The sequence below is a fragment of the Cyprinodon tularosa genome, unplaced genomic scaffold (genome assembly GCF_016077235.1).
Source record: "Cyprinodon tularosa strain WSP-4 unplaced genomic scaffold, ASM1607723v1 ctg633, whole genome shotgun sequence".
NCBI lineage: Eukaryota > Metazoa > Chordata > Actinopteri > Cyprinodontiformes > Cyprinodontidae > Cyprinodon > Cyprinodon tularosa.
This window is the reverse complement of record NW_024039378.1, coordinates 604439-619070: the sequence shown is the minus strand read 5'-3', so window position 1 is coordinate 619070 and position 14632 is coordinate 604439. Positions and strand designations below refer to the sequence as shown.

Below are 14632 nucleotides of genomic sequence, written 5' to 3'. Positions count from 1 at the left end.
CCCCTGACATCACTGCATGGAGTACTGCAACACGGTGGCGCCCTTGCCAAAAAGTTATATAAAAAATCTTTTTTTTTCCTTTTTAACATTTGTATTTTTCACCTTTGTAATATAATTATTGATAAAAGTAACACAATCTTGTGAGTTAAGTTCATTTGGTCAACTGTTTAACTTCATCTTTAAAGAAAAATTAACAAATGAGTTAACAGAATTGTTTCCTCAGACCTAAAGCAGTCTAAAAACAGAATAAATGATTTAGCATTAGCTAAATTTTCTACCCTGCAGCTCCTTCTATAAATAAATAGTATTTACTGACAAGGCACCATTAAATAAGCAGGCCTCCTAAAAGTAGAAGTTTTGGTGCTGAATTTTATTCCTTTTTAATGTAAGTTCATTATTTTTGTTGAATAATAATTTTGTGTGCAGAGTATAAATAAAAGACATGACAGGAAACTGTATCAGTTCAATAGAGGGAAGTTATCCGTCATTCCTGTAGAACCAAAGTATTTTTAGCACCTTAGAATAATGACTGTGTTCCGCTCACTGTATGACCCTATGATGTATAAAAATGGAGGGAAGAATAGAGCTAAACCAATAATAGGAAACTCTGAACATAAACCCAACCTACTTCCTGTGTTTGATTTCCTTCTTCTGACGATGTAGATGAAAACAGAAGCGAGGCAAACGATGAAGATGAAGAAAAGGGGTAAAAGAACATGGAGCCTGACCCCTCCTGAAATGCAATAGAGTCCAGATTAAAGTGCTGCAAACATTCAGGCTGAGATGGTTCTGTTCGGACCTGCATACTCACCGCTACCGACGGTCTCATTCTGAAAGGCTGGAGTGATTCTCTGAGTAAACGTCTCTGTTGTCGTCATTTTAACAAAGTCTGGGTCTGAAACATCAACAGGATCCATTAGATTCTCCAGAACCAAATAAACCAACCTGCAGTTTGGAGCAGTTTCCTCACCAACAACCAGCAGAACCTCTGCTTCTATGCTCAGGTTTGGGATGAAACATCTGAACCTCCCGGTATCCTCCAAGCTCACGTTGTGGATCCTCAGAGACACGTCTCCATGTCTCAGTCCTTCCTGACAGAGACGTTCTCTGGATGTACGTCTCCATCATCATGTCTCTGTCCATCTTCCTGAACCGGTGCACGTACACGTACTCCACACGCTTCTGTGGGCCTGAGGCCTTCAGATCCGGTCTGGACCACTCCACAGTCTTCTCCACAGCATTCCAGTGAGGATCCACCCGACATGGAAGGATGACATCATCTCCAGGACCCACTATGATTGGTTCAGATGGAGCAATCAGCTGATAGTTACCTGGAAACAGGTCAGAGCAGGATTCTTTAGCAAAAACAAACATTTGTTTCCTTGAGGTGCGTCACGGCCATCAAACAGACTCTTCTCGGTGGGAAGTACTTGACACAACTCCTGAAGGAGGCGTCCAGTGGGCATCAGAGAGATGTCTGAGTCACCCCACCTCACTGCTCTCGATAAGAGAAAGTTAATCTATCTGAGACCTCTCTGACCACTTTCTAATAACCTTCAGGATAACTTTAACAATGTTCTCCTCCCCCAAAAGAAAGTTACATTTTAGTAGATCATTATCAGATAGTGCAGTTATACATTTTATAGAATCTGTTTCACTTTCTCTCTCCTCTGTGTCGCTGAGCAGTGCTGCAGAGTGCAAAAGCTTAGTTTATTCCCCTTCACAGGTTGAAGATTTTGTCGATGGGGTTGCTGGTTCTCTGCGTACTGCCTTAGACAACGCAGCTCCAGTGTTTCCCACAGGATTTTAGGAGACTGTGGTGGGAGAGTCTCTGACCCTCGGGGGTTTTCATGTGTGCACATTTTTAAGTGTGGTGTATCCCACTTAAAGGGGAACCCTGTTTTTTTTTTTTTACCTTGGACTCTTGATTTTATGCTATTACATCATGTTCTACTCGCCCATATGAGTTTTATGTCATTTGGAGCTCTTCTGAAGATATTTGGTTTTGTAATATTCAAGTAATGTCTTCCTATGGGCAACGACTTGAAGGCACAAACTAAACTGTTCATAATTTATCATTTATGGAACGCCAGCATTCAGAACATGTAGGCGAATCACTGTCCCCCAGACATCCGCGGTTATATTTTTTTATATTTATTACTTTTTTTTTAAACAAAGCGGAGTGTGTATGACGTCATCCGTGTGTGTCGGCTACCATTCCTTCATCCTGTCCACTGAACTGCTGCCAGTTTTTACTCACATGCCTGGAAGATGTCTAGTGCTACTACCACAGATGATCTAGCTCTGGAAATGGAATTGAATTGGAATCGGAATTGATTAGCTAGCCGAATGAATAAGGGGTAGAGCGTAGCCACCTGGGGCCCGGGCTGCCCGTCACAACTCCAGTCCGGCGCACGGATGACGTCATACATGCGCCGCTGTTGGAAGACTGACCGTTGAATTTACAGCTTTGCTTTTTTTGCTCAGCTCTCTCTTTACCACAACCCACCGGTGCAGTGTCCACATTATAGCAACAACCCGTCTGTATCCTACACCAATCCTTTAACCAAGCAGTAGGGGGTGTTGTCGAGCTGAAGGAGGAGTCTTATTGAGCCCAGTGGGACTACCAAGGCAGAAAGCAGGTATCGTGAGGTCAAGCATGCAGCTGCACAGGCGGTAGCAGAGGCAAAATCTCAGACCTCAGTTGGCCTCAAAGCAATTCTGGTACACTGTCCTGTGCCTCCAGAGGGAAAAGCAGTTCTTTGCTAACACTGCTTTCAGTGGGAGTAGGGAGCTGCTGACCATGAAATAGGTTGGACAGTGGAAGGAATACTTTGAGGATCTCTCCAATCTGGCTGATACGCTTCGCAATGGAAGAAGAGACAAGGTGCAAGAGGCTGGATTCGTTTATCACCCAGGCTGAAGTCATGGAGGTGGCCAGAAAACTCTGCTGTGGCAAAGCTTTAGGGGTGGATGAGAACCGCCCAGAGTACCTAAAGATCTGGATGTTGTCAGGCTGCCATGGCCGACACGCCTCTTCAACATTGCGTGGATGTCCGGGACAGTGTTTCTGAACTTGCAGAGTAGGGAGGTGCTTCAGGAAACCGGAGTCAGGGACTCTTTACAAGGAGCCATCTGGTCTCCATACAAGTAGAGGAGTTTGGTCCACATTGCCAACATTGTCGGACCTTTTACCGGTGCAGGTAGGACTCCGACAATGCTGCCCTTATGTCACCGGTCCTGTTAATAAACTTTATGGCCAGGTTTGGGTCCATTCATCGGTTTCCATTTGCATGTTTCCAAGCGATACAAGGCTTTGTCTATATAGGACTCAAACTCACTGCGGATCCAGACATTTGAATTGAGAAAGCTTCCTGGAGAGGTGGCGAAACGTCTTCAAATCTTGGAAACCAAGTCCAGTGGATATTTTTTGAATTTTTAGGGAATGACTATGACCTGGATGACTGAGAATCTTCATCAGCATTTATGGCCAGGATTTCTAGGCCCAGCCAAGGGACAGAGGGGTCCAGTTTGAGGACCAGCTGATCTTGTCCCTGCTTTTTGCGGATAACATGGTTCTGCTGGCTCCCTACTGCCAAGACCTACAGTATTCACTGGAGTGGTTCTCACCAAAATGTGAAGCGGCCCGGATGAGAATCTGCTCCTCCAAAGCTGGGGTCATGGTTCTCTACCCAAAAAAGGTGGCATGTCCCCTTCCGGTTAGAGTAGAGTTCCTGCCTCCAATGAAGGAGTTCAAGTATCTTGGGGTCCTGTTCATGACTGAGGGAAGAATGGAGCTGTGAAAACTACTTTTTTTTTTTCTTTTATCACTAAAATAGCACACAAGAACATCTTAGAGTGTCTAAATTGTTTTTCTCCAGGTCCCTTTAGAGTGTCCCCAACAACAGCAGATCCATTAAAGACTAGAGTTTCCTCCTAAATCAGTCAAATCTTCAGTTAAAATATTTGAGTTGATTTTTTTTATAAATATACAGATACTTCCTCACTCCGAGAATCTAAAAGAGGAAATATTTTGTTTCCATTAAGCCCATTACTTTAATCCAGATTATTTTTCCTATTGGTCTAATGTGATATTCTGATCATAAATATCGCATAAGCAGAAAAATCATCAGTCTGAGAGGAATTCATCTGTAGTGGTCTATTGAAAGGATTAACTGAAAGAAATTAACTTTAAAAATAATGTCATCTATTGACCTTTACATAATTTATGATCATTTAGTCACACATTCTTTTACCAAGTCACACTGAAAACCAGAATCACAAGACAGTCACCAGGATGATGTTTGTTGTGCAGCTGAGATGTTGCACAACGAACATCATCATTTATGAGTTATATACAATCTTTTTAAAACTAGTTTGTTTTGTTTTCTCATAGTCATGATCAATTTTAATCTTATCAATTTTCATTATAATGTTATATAATGTCTAACTTAAAGTCTAAATTAATTATAATGTTTGGAAAAACATAATTAGTTCTGTATGCTCTAAAGTAAGAAACCTTGCTTAAAGTATGCGCTAGACTTAGAATGCAGCATTCACATAAACAAATAAATACAGCTGTAGCACTAACTTGGTTTTATGTTCATGTTTAATTAAATTAGTTGAGATCATCATTTCTCCTCTTCTAAGACATATTTATATAGTTTTTTTTTGTTTGGTTTACTTTGGTCTGTGAATATACCAATAAATATTTATGATCTTTTTATTTTTTGTCACGGTTTTATGTCATGTGTTCCCTATTTTAAAACGTTTATTTATTAACCTCATAGTTTCCATAATCATTCAAATAAAACAGTTCCCAGTGATTCATTTTAATTGAGGAGGATCTTTCTCAACATAGTTCATTAACATCAGATGAGGAATTTCAAAATAAAGCCCCTAAAAATCGAACTAATTTTGCCACCTTACCCAGATCGCTGTTAGTTTGATTCTTAAAAGCAGGGCCCCTTTTCAAAAAGTGAAAGAAGTAACAATAGTTCTGGGGTAAATATCTTGCATATCGTGTGGTTTCACTGTTACAAAGCCTGAGTTGATCTAGATACCTCTCACTGTAGCTCTATCATCCTGTTCCTAACTTCAACCCTTCACCTTTCACAGGCCAGGTATATCATGGCCATATATCAGGGATGGAACGGTTAATGAAAACTGTCCGAACCGTTCAGTTCGACTGTCTCGGTTCGATTCGAGTGTGTTGCGTAGGCGAAGCGTTTACACTCCAGAGCAGAAGGTGGCGGTACTGCGACCAAAGCCAACCACCAGTAGCAAACAAGAAAAAATGAAGCAACGTAGCCGGGTGTAGCAGAAAAAAAATCAGTTGTTGTGGAGAATTGTGTGGGTATGGCGAATGGGAAAGAACAGGAGTTGGAAGACGCGCCAGCAGCACTTTATAGGTCTGCTGTAGGGGACCACTTTGCATTTAGAGTGACCTACGATGACGGCCGAAAGAAAGTTGTGGATAAAAACAGTGTGCAAGCATTGTGCAACACCTGTTGTACTATACAAGACATAACTATGGTGGCCGGGAGGTGCAAACCAACATTACAGAATCTAAAAGACTTTTACAAGTTCCAAAACAAAGTATTTTTTCAGAAAACAAATTTACATTTAAAAAACACTTTAAACTTAAAACACACAGTTTTTTAGATTTTGTAATGTTGGTTTGCACCTCCCAGCCAGCATATATAATAGACTTTCCTAACAATCAACATATACCGAACCGAAAACTGTGACCACGAAACCATGAAACTGTGAAGCGAACCGAACCGTGGATTTTGTGAACCGTTCCACCCTTACCATATATATCAATCTGGAAAGGTGCCGGTAGAGCCTGATTCCAAAGGAATGTCTTGATCCAGTGTCAATGTCTAATATCGGTCCGATATTAACCAAAACACTAATATTGCATAATATTGGCCTGTATCTAAAATCACTGATTTACATTGGTAAGTTGTTCTCATAGCTATGTTCTCTGTTTAAGTGATAGTACTTGATCAAGCCTTACACTACACTAGGGGTGGAACGGTTCACAAAATCCACGGTTCGGTTCGGTTCACGGTTTCGTGGTCACGATTTTTGGTTCGGTATATTTTGATTGTTAGCCTGACATGTTGGTCATGTTGCTGTTAGCATAAACAAAACGTGTTGCACAATGCTTGTACACTGTTTTTATCCACAACTTACTTTCCGCCGTCATCATAGGTCACTCTAAATGCAAAGCGGTCCCATACAGCAGACCTATAAAGTGCTGCTGGCGCGTCTTCCAACTCCTGTTCTTTCCCACTCGCCATACCCACACAATTCTCCACAACAACTGATTTTTTTCTGCTACACCCAGCTACACTGCTTCGCTTCTTCTTCTTCTTGTTTACTACTGGTGGTTGGCTTTGGTCGCAGTACCGCCACCTTCTGCTCTGGAGTGTAAACGCTTCACCTATGAGAAAAAGGAGCAGCGCATGAACCGAACGCAACACACGCGAACCGAACCGAGACAGTCGAACCGAACGGCTCGGACGGTTTTCATAAACCATTCCATCCCTACACTACACTACAAAATAAGTAATAAAAGCACATATGTTACGTGCTTATATCGGGTGAGAATCGTTCAGCTCCCAAACCAAATCGGTATCAGAAATTAAATAGTGGTTAGTTCGCAGGACCCAGGTACGGAGGCCTTAGAGTTGACGCGTCTGACCCGGGTTCAAATCTCACCTATGGTCCTTTGCTGCATGTCTCTCTCCTTCTCTCTTACCCCTTTCCTGTCAGCCTATTGAAAAAAAAAGGCTTCAGTGCCGCAAAAAAAAAAAAAAAAGTATCAGAATACACCTACTAAAAGTCAGCGGAAACTGTTTAGAACCAATCAGAGAACTACGGATGTGAGGTAAAAAAGTATTTTTAAAACAAAGGAAATCTCTTTCAGCCGGCAGTTTTAGAAAATGAAACATCGATCCATTATCTTACACGCCCGTCCCGAGTGGGGTCACGAGCGGTGCTGGTACCTATCTCCAGCAGTCAACGGGCGAGAGGCAGGGTACACCCTGAACAGGTCGCCAATCCATCACAGGGCAACACAGAGGACAAACAACCATTCATGCACACACTCACACCTAAGGACAATTTAGGGAAGCCAATCAACCTAACAGTCATGTTTTTGGACTGTGGGAGGAAGCCGGAGTACCCAGAGAGAACCCACGCATGCTCAGGGAGAACATGCAAACTCCATGCAGAAAGACCCTGGGCCAGGAATTGAACCCAGAACCTTCTTGCTGCAATGCAGCAGTGCTACTCACTGCGTCGCTGAGCAGCTCGAAAATGTAACAATATAAACAAATATTTCTGGATATAATAAAGACATGAATAAAAGATTGCACCATTGAAGATGCAATCTTGACTGTTATGGTTACAGAGAAGCGCTGCTGCATTATGGGCCCGCCTCCTACGCCGTGATTGGTCAGCTCTGTTTGAGACCGCAGAGTTCTGAACCGAACCAGGCTGACTTTACACCTTATACACCCCATGTGAGTCAGTCAGACAGTCTGGCCAGGTTAACTCTGGAGCTCTAGACTGCTGAGGTGAATCTATGCAGCCTTTACAGACGTTATTATGGAAAGACATAAATGATGCTGGTCAAACTGGGACTACAAAAAAAAAAGTTAAACAAGAGCTGAAAATCTCCCTTAAAATGCATTTTTTATAGACTAGTAGTGTATATATTATTGACAAGGGGAAGAGCTGTGGCAAAGGTCCACAGACCGCCCCTCGAACCTGCGCAGCTGCATCGCGGACCAAAGCCTCTGTATACAGGTCACGCACTGAACCCCTGCACCACAACCACAGGTCTCTTTTAACCTTTTAAAGCTAAGTTATAATTTTTGATACGTGACTTTTTTTAGACCCCTGCATCAGTGTGGTATTTTTGTTCTAGAAAACCCTGACTTAAACAACCAGACACATGTAGGGAACAGAAAACGCATAAAAGATTAAATAGAAATGCCTGATGTAACAATATTGATGCAAATAAATGGTCTAATTTAGGTTTGCACAAAATGTATATTTTATTTTATTTGTCAGAAACTTCCGTGACAAAATGTCCTAGCAATTATTTCTTGCTCCAGACTTTAAAGAGTTTTAAGAGGGGAGCCAGTAACAAATTCTGCTATGCAACTATATCAAACGATCAGATACAAAAAGATCAGATATTTTCAGTCAGCCACAAAATAACAGGAAGCTCTACTCTTTTGCTTATATGTGAGCTCTTCTCCGGTCTACCTGCAGCAACGCAATCAATTAACTAAGAATAAATAGTTTCTTAGAGTACTAAAGTTTCTGAAGACGAATGATCTCAACTTTCAACTGCTTCCTTTCTAAATGTGGCTCATTATTTCTATACATGTTGGTAACAACATGACGTAATGGCAAAAATGAAGCAGGGAAAGTCCAGAACATGGAGACAATCTGCCAGGAAGTGACAGACGGTACATCGATGGGCCGATATATTTGGATATTTTCTTTTTGTATAGATTGATACAACGGGTGAAACAATTAACTGGACTAATCGTGATTAATGGAATTATTGAAATAATCGTCAACTAATTTAGTAATCAATGAATCGTTTACTGGAGTAGAGAGAATCTTAAACATGCTTTTAGCTGAAAGAGCAACCCACTTAGAGCAGCAATTACCGTAAATTCTCTAATATAGGCCCGGGCCTTTATTTCACTCAAGTGCATCGCGGTCCAGGCCTTTATTGGATAGAGGCCAGTATTAGAGACAGGCCTCTATTGCTATTTGAGCAAAACAGACTACCAGTGGAATGAATAAAAATGAGATTTTGTGTCTATTTGAACCTATAAAACACTAGGTTCATTTATTGAAAAAGTACAGTTACCATGTCTCGCTTGGTTTGAAGTAAAAAAAATATATAAAAATCCTCCAATTCTGTTTAATTCTCCTCCTCAGTTTCCTCCTCCTCTTCATCTCTCCCTTTATTCTCCTCATCACTCGCGCTCCTCATCATGTTCTGCTGCGTGTCTGTTCTCTTCCTCGCGCAGACGGGCAGCAGCAGGGCTTGTCGTCCAGCTGCGCAGGGCTGTGGTACTTGTATGTTACTACCACAAGTATAATGTTGAGGTATGCCCAGAAAAAACGTTTATAGCCCCGGCCTGTATTAGAGACCGGCCATTATTTACCTCCTCTGACAGCGAGACCGGCCATTATTAGAGACCCGGCCGCTATTGGAATACAGGCCAATATTAGAGAATTTACGGTATATCAAAATTGTAAAAAAAAAAAGAATATATTTAAGATAAAATTATTTTTCATCCATCAATATTCTCCATCCAAAACTCCTCATGTGGAAAAGTTTTAGCTTAACCTGGTTTAATTTAGCAGAAAGTCTTCTTTAAGGATTTCTTCTTTAAGGTTTTCGTCCTGGCCGTGGAACAGTGGACCAGCTCTACACCCTTTGCAGGGTGCTTGAGGGTTCTTGGGAGTTTGCCCAACCAGTCCACATGTGTTTTGTGGACTTGGAGAAGGCATTCGACCGTGTCCCTCGTGCTGCCCTGTGGGGGGTGCTCCAGGAGTATGGAGTCGGGGGCCCTTTATTAGGGGCCATCCGTTCTCTGTACAATCGGAGCAGGAGTCTGGTTCGCATTGCCGGCATTAAGTCGGACCTGTTCCCGGTGCATGTTGGACTCCGACAGGGCTGCCCTCTGTCACCCGTCCTGTTCATAACTTTTATGGACAGGATTTCTAGGCGCAGCCAAGGACCGGAGGGGGTCTGGTTCGGGGACCAGCGGATCTCGTCCCTGCTTTTTGCGGATGATGTAGTTCTGCTGGCTCCCTCCTGCCAAGACCTACAGCGAGCGCTGGGGCGGTTCGCAGCCGAGTGGGAAACGGCCGGGATGAGAATCAGCTCCTCCAAGTCCGAGGCCATGGTTCTCGACCGGAAAAAGGTGGCTTGTCCCCTTCAGGTTGGAGGAGAGTCCCTGCCTCAAGTGGAGGAGTTCAAGTATCTTGGGGTCCTGTTCACGAGTGAGGGAAGAATGGAGCGGGAGATCGATAGACGGATCGGTGCGGCTGCTGCAATAATGCGGACGCTGCACCGGTCTGTCCCGGTGAAGAGAGAGCTGAGCGAAAAGGCAAAGCTCTCAATTTACCGTTCGGTCTACGTTCCTACCCTCACCTATGGTCATGAAATTTGGATCATGACCGAAAGAACGAGATCCCGGATACAAGCGGCTGAAATGAGCTTCCTCCGCAGGGTGGCTGGGTTCTCCCTTAGAGATAGGGTGAGGAGCTCGGTCATTCGGGAGAGGCTCAGTGTAGAGCCGGTTCTCCTCCACATCGAGAGGAGTCAGTTGAGGTGGCTCGGACATCTTCTTCGGATGCCCCCTGGACGCCTCCCTCGGGAGGTGTTCCAGGCATGTCCCACCGGGGGGAGGCCCAGGGGACGACCCAGGACACCCTGGAGAGACTATGTCTCTCGGCTGTCCTGGGAGCGCCTAGGGCTTCCCCCAGCAGAGCTGGAGGAGGTGTCTGCGGAGAGGGAAGTCTGGGAGTCTCTGCTTAGTCTGCTGCCCCCGCGACCCGGTTCCTGATAAAGCGGGAGACGACGAGTACGAGTCTTCTTTAAGGAAACTTTTTCTATCTGATTAATTGAAAAAATAATCGATAGATGAAGCGATTTGCAAAACAATCATTAGTTGCAGCCATAGTTGATACGTTCATGCGTTCACTGATTCATGAACACATTCAGCAGCCATGCCAACAGATCATCTGAAGCACAAAGCTGCTCCCTACATTTAGTATCTATTTAGAATGCTTAGTTTGATTTATTAATGTTTCTTTTTCATTTAAATTAAGACCTGTGTGCCCTCTGATAGTCGCTCTGTCCCCTGCTAGCTCCGTTTCGACTACATGCTACACGATTTTGAAATTCCCCACCAGACATTTTTTTTAAGGTTTAAATAGTAGGACATGCCCGGGAAAAAGAGGACGTCTGGTCACCCTACCATTAGGGGTGTAAATAATAATCGTTTTGTATCGATGCATCGATCCAAAAGGTGACGATCCGATGCATCGACACGTCCGCAAGGTAATCGATGAATGTTTTTTTTTTCCCTCCGGTCTATTTTTATCCATTTGCTCCTGGGCGTAATTCTCCCTCCCGTGCTGCAGTGCCGCTAAACCTATTTTGCCCTCCTACCGCGCTTCCTGGTTATACTCTTACAGCAGTTTGTTGCAGCAAGCTTCACACAGACATTTTTAAATTATGCTCAGTATTGAAGCGTGGTCTGAGCTACACACTGTTGGTCTAGATACGGCCGAGGCGATGAGGAAGTGGGGACGAGTTTAGTCCGACGACGAAGGGACATGAGGGCAAAAAGAGCGGAGATTCAGCTGGAAAAAGGGTCCCAGCGTTCTCGCACACCTCGCTCTTCTAGCGGGTCAAACTTCACGAGTTGTTTTCCGCAATTTCGGTTATAAAAACAAAACAAGCCGGCCTCCTGTCTGGTGCACTGTTTGCGGTCAGCTACAATCTGGGAGAGGAGCAGCGGAGCGTCTCTCAAGGGGGCGGGGACGTCGACAATCTGGAGCCTTCTTCTTCTTCTTTTTTTTAATGGCGGTTGGCAAACAACTTATAGGTGCATTACCGCCACCTTCCAGAATGGAGTATGGACCAGACAAACTATTATATTCTCCCTAAAATACCCGTTCTTCTTAGAAAATTAAAAATACTACCAAAAACTACATCCCCAGATGACCTTTGAAACAATTCCCTTATATCTAGTTTATTTTTATTCCTGTCTAACTCTCTACACAACATCTCTCTTTCCTGAGTATATTTATTACATTCTAAAAAATATGTTGGACAGTTTCTCTGGAGCCGAGGTATTGCATTGAACTCATTACACTGATATTGTGCAGTATTTTTGCAGTATTTTTTGATGCAACTTTTCTACTTCTGTTATTTGCTGTGGTTTCTAAAGAAAATGCATAATGATATTACAGCTTTCATTGATTTATTTCAAACTTGAAACTTTGTTTAGCCTGTAAGGTGTAAAAAAAATAATAATAAAAAAAAAATTAACCGATTAATCGAATCGAATCGTGGTGTATTCTTAAGTATCGAAAATAATCGAATCGTTGGGTCAGGAAATCGATACTGAATCGAATCGCCATGATGGATGTGATTTACACCCCTACCTACCATATCAACAATTTGATGTTTCAGTGAGTGAGTGCTTGTTTCTATGATGCATCTTTGGTCAGCAGCTTCGCTCGTTGTAAAGCAACCAATCAGCGCACAGCTTGTCTAAATGTTCATGAACATACCATAAAAGGAGGAAAACCTGTTGTTTCATTCTAGGGCTTTTAACCAGGCTTGCATTACACACAGAACAGCAAATATGCCATTTTTAGCCCAACCAATGTTACACCCCCTATTCAGAGACCTTAAGGACCAAATACCCCATATAATCATTCTATGACCCCTTTAAGGAATCAGGTCCAAAATATTTGCATCACATATATCTGTTAGACAGACTAAAAATAAACGTCATCGACCTTAAAAATCCTGCATCGATCTAGTGCAGGATCTTTTTTTTTTTGTCTTTGTGGGTTTTGGAATTTGCGTCACACATTATAACAGCTGGTTTAATCATTTGCACCTGTCAGCCTGTGACAGATCTGATGCTGTTCAGCTGTTTAAGCTTCCTGTTGATATAAATGTGTCAGACATTTTTATTTAGAACAAAACTCTCAGCATCTGTTCTGCTGTCTGCACAAACACAGTTAGGAGAAGTGGAAACAGTTTTAAAGTTATCTTGTTTAATTTAAGCTAATTTTTTACTTTGTAGAATGTAGGGGGAGTGGTGGCCTAGTGGTCAGGGCATAGAGCTTAAATGCAGAGAGTTAATTTCTCCAACGTGAGATCAATAAAGAACAATTATTATTATTAGAAACTGTACTTGCTTGTGTCATTTCTGTTTTAAACAGGTTTATGTACATAAACTTCAGTAAAAAATTTAGTAGATATCTGATAAATCAGCAGTAAGATTATGGGCCTGGAAGGTTATTTCCAGAGTCATCTATTCCAAAGAAGACTCTTTCTGTAATTAAATTAAGTCTTATTTCCTGTTCAGCCTCACAAAGACGTTGTATTTTGATTCTACAGGATATAATTCATCCTTTGTGTGCAAAATACTCAACAATACTATAGTTCATACCGTGACTTAATGCTTCCTGCATCTGTTTAAAACAATCTGTTGATTTTGTGATGAAGACAATGAGATTTATTCTTTATTGTTTATTCTCAGGTTTATCCTGATAGTTTCTCTGAGAAAATTCTGCCTGAATGACTTTATATTTGGACCGAATCTCATTTAAAAACCTTTCTCAGTGAAAACTATTCTAATTAACACAAAACATTTTTAACAGACATTAAAATAACAACTGACATCTGATTTTTTTTCTCTGTAGGTTTTTAGTCTTTGTGAATTTCTTTAAGGTAATGAAAAATCCCAAAGCTAAGAACCTTAATTATAGATTCAAATCTAGCAGCAGGAAAACTTTGAACTGTGTCATCTTCTTTTACTTTTATTTTTCTTAACTCATCAGTAGGTTGGGATTTTCTTATGGCTCCCTGAAGCACATTTAAGTTGAAGTATTTGAATAGGATTATTTTCATATGTAAAAATACCAGGATAAGAGGATTCAATCAGGAAGGAATCTATTTGCTCTGCTTCTCCACATAAGGACACGTATGCTGCTTTAAGCTTTTCTCCACCCACAAGTTTAAATAAACCTAAAAAATGTTTCAAAAATTCAACCAACCAGAGTTAAATGCTGGATATTTCATAAATCAGATACAGCTGGTATGGAATAATGATTCCATTAGTTAATAATTTACAATAATCTACATTATTGTAGATTTTCAAATGAGAGCAGATGGAGGTAGTTAAACACGGGCTTTGTTTGAAATACGTCATTACAAAGGAAACATAAGGAGTCACTTTAATGTAGAAACGTGTAACTCTATTTAGTTCAAGTTGAAGTTAAACTTAAATCCTTAAACCAGAAACTCTAAAACCATCTAAAGTCAGAACTCATTCATTATCAAAGATGAAACCAGCAGCAGCAGTTTACCTTTAACAGCAGTCCTGCACAGAGACAAGCAGAGGACAGACACCCAGAGAACAGAAGTGCACATCCCAGCAGCACATGTTGAGAAATAAGAAAAGACTCTTCTCTTCCCTGATAATATAGCAAACCACAAAAAAAAAAGAAAAAAGCTTTTTTTTTTCTTTTTTCGTCTTCTTCTTGTTAAATATTTATTGCGGTTGGCAAAACCGTTAGGTGAGCATTACCGCCACCAACTGGTAAGGAGTGTGGACCACATGACAAAAAACTTTATCCTGTTATACAATTTAATCTGTTTCAAAAACTGCTTCCTGGTTCCTTTTGCACTAAATCAACAATGTCTATTTTCATTTTCATATTGCTGAGTTTCCTAATGAACTTGTTTTTCTGAATCCAATATTTCCTACAACTCAAAATAACATCTTCCACCGTCTCATCTCCCTGTCTGATGTTTTCCTATTAAAATATTAAC

At 41.6% G+C, this 14632-nt stretch overlaps 1 protein-coding gene across 1 annotated transcript; it reads right to left on the bottom strand.

Annotated features, from left to right (window-relative positions):
* Window positions 1-674: 674 nt before the first annotated feature.
* LOC119798695 (myelin-oligodendrocyte glycoprotein-like) lies at window positions 675-14302 on the bottom strand. Its single transcript, XM_038308265.1, has 4 exons — window positions 14167-14302; window positions 971-1331; window positions 812-895; window positions 675-733 (listed from the first exon to the last, which is right to left on the bottom strand). Coding segments are annotated over exons 1-3 (426 nt in total). The 5' UTR covers window positions 14231-14302; the 3' UTR covers window positions 675-733; window positions 812-894.
* Window positions 14303-14632: the final 330 nt, after the last annotated feature.

What these genes read in the sequence shown, in the direction of transcription:
- LOC119798695 (XM_038308265.1), bottom strand. Translation starts at nt 14,230, where the DNA reads ATGTGCACTTCTGTTCTCTGGGTGTCTGTCCTCTGCTTGTCTCTGTGC. An exon ending in GTGCAGGACTGCTGTTAAAG is followed by an intron (nt 1,332 to 14,166) that starts GTAAACTGCTGC and finishes ACCTGTTTCCAG; the next exon opens with GTAACTATCAGCTGATTGCT.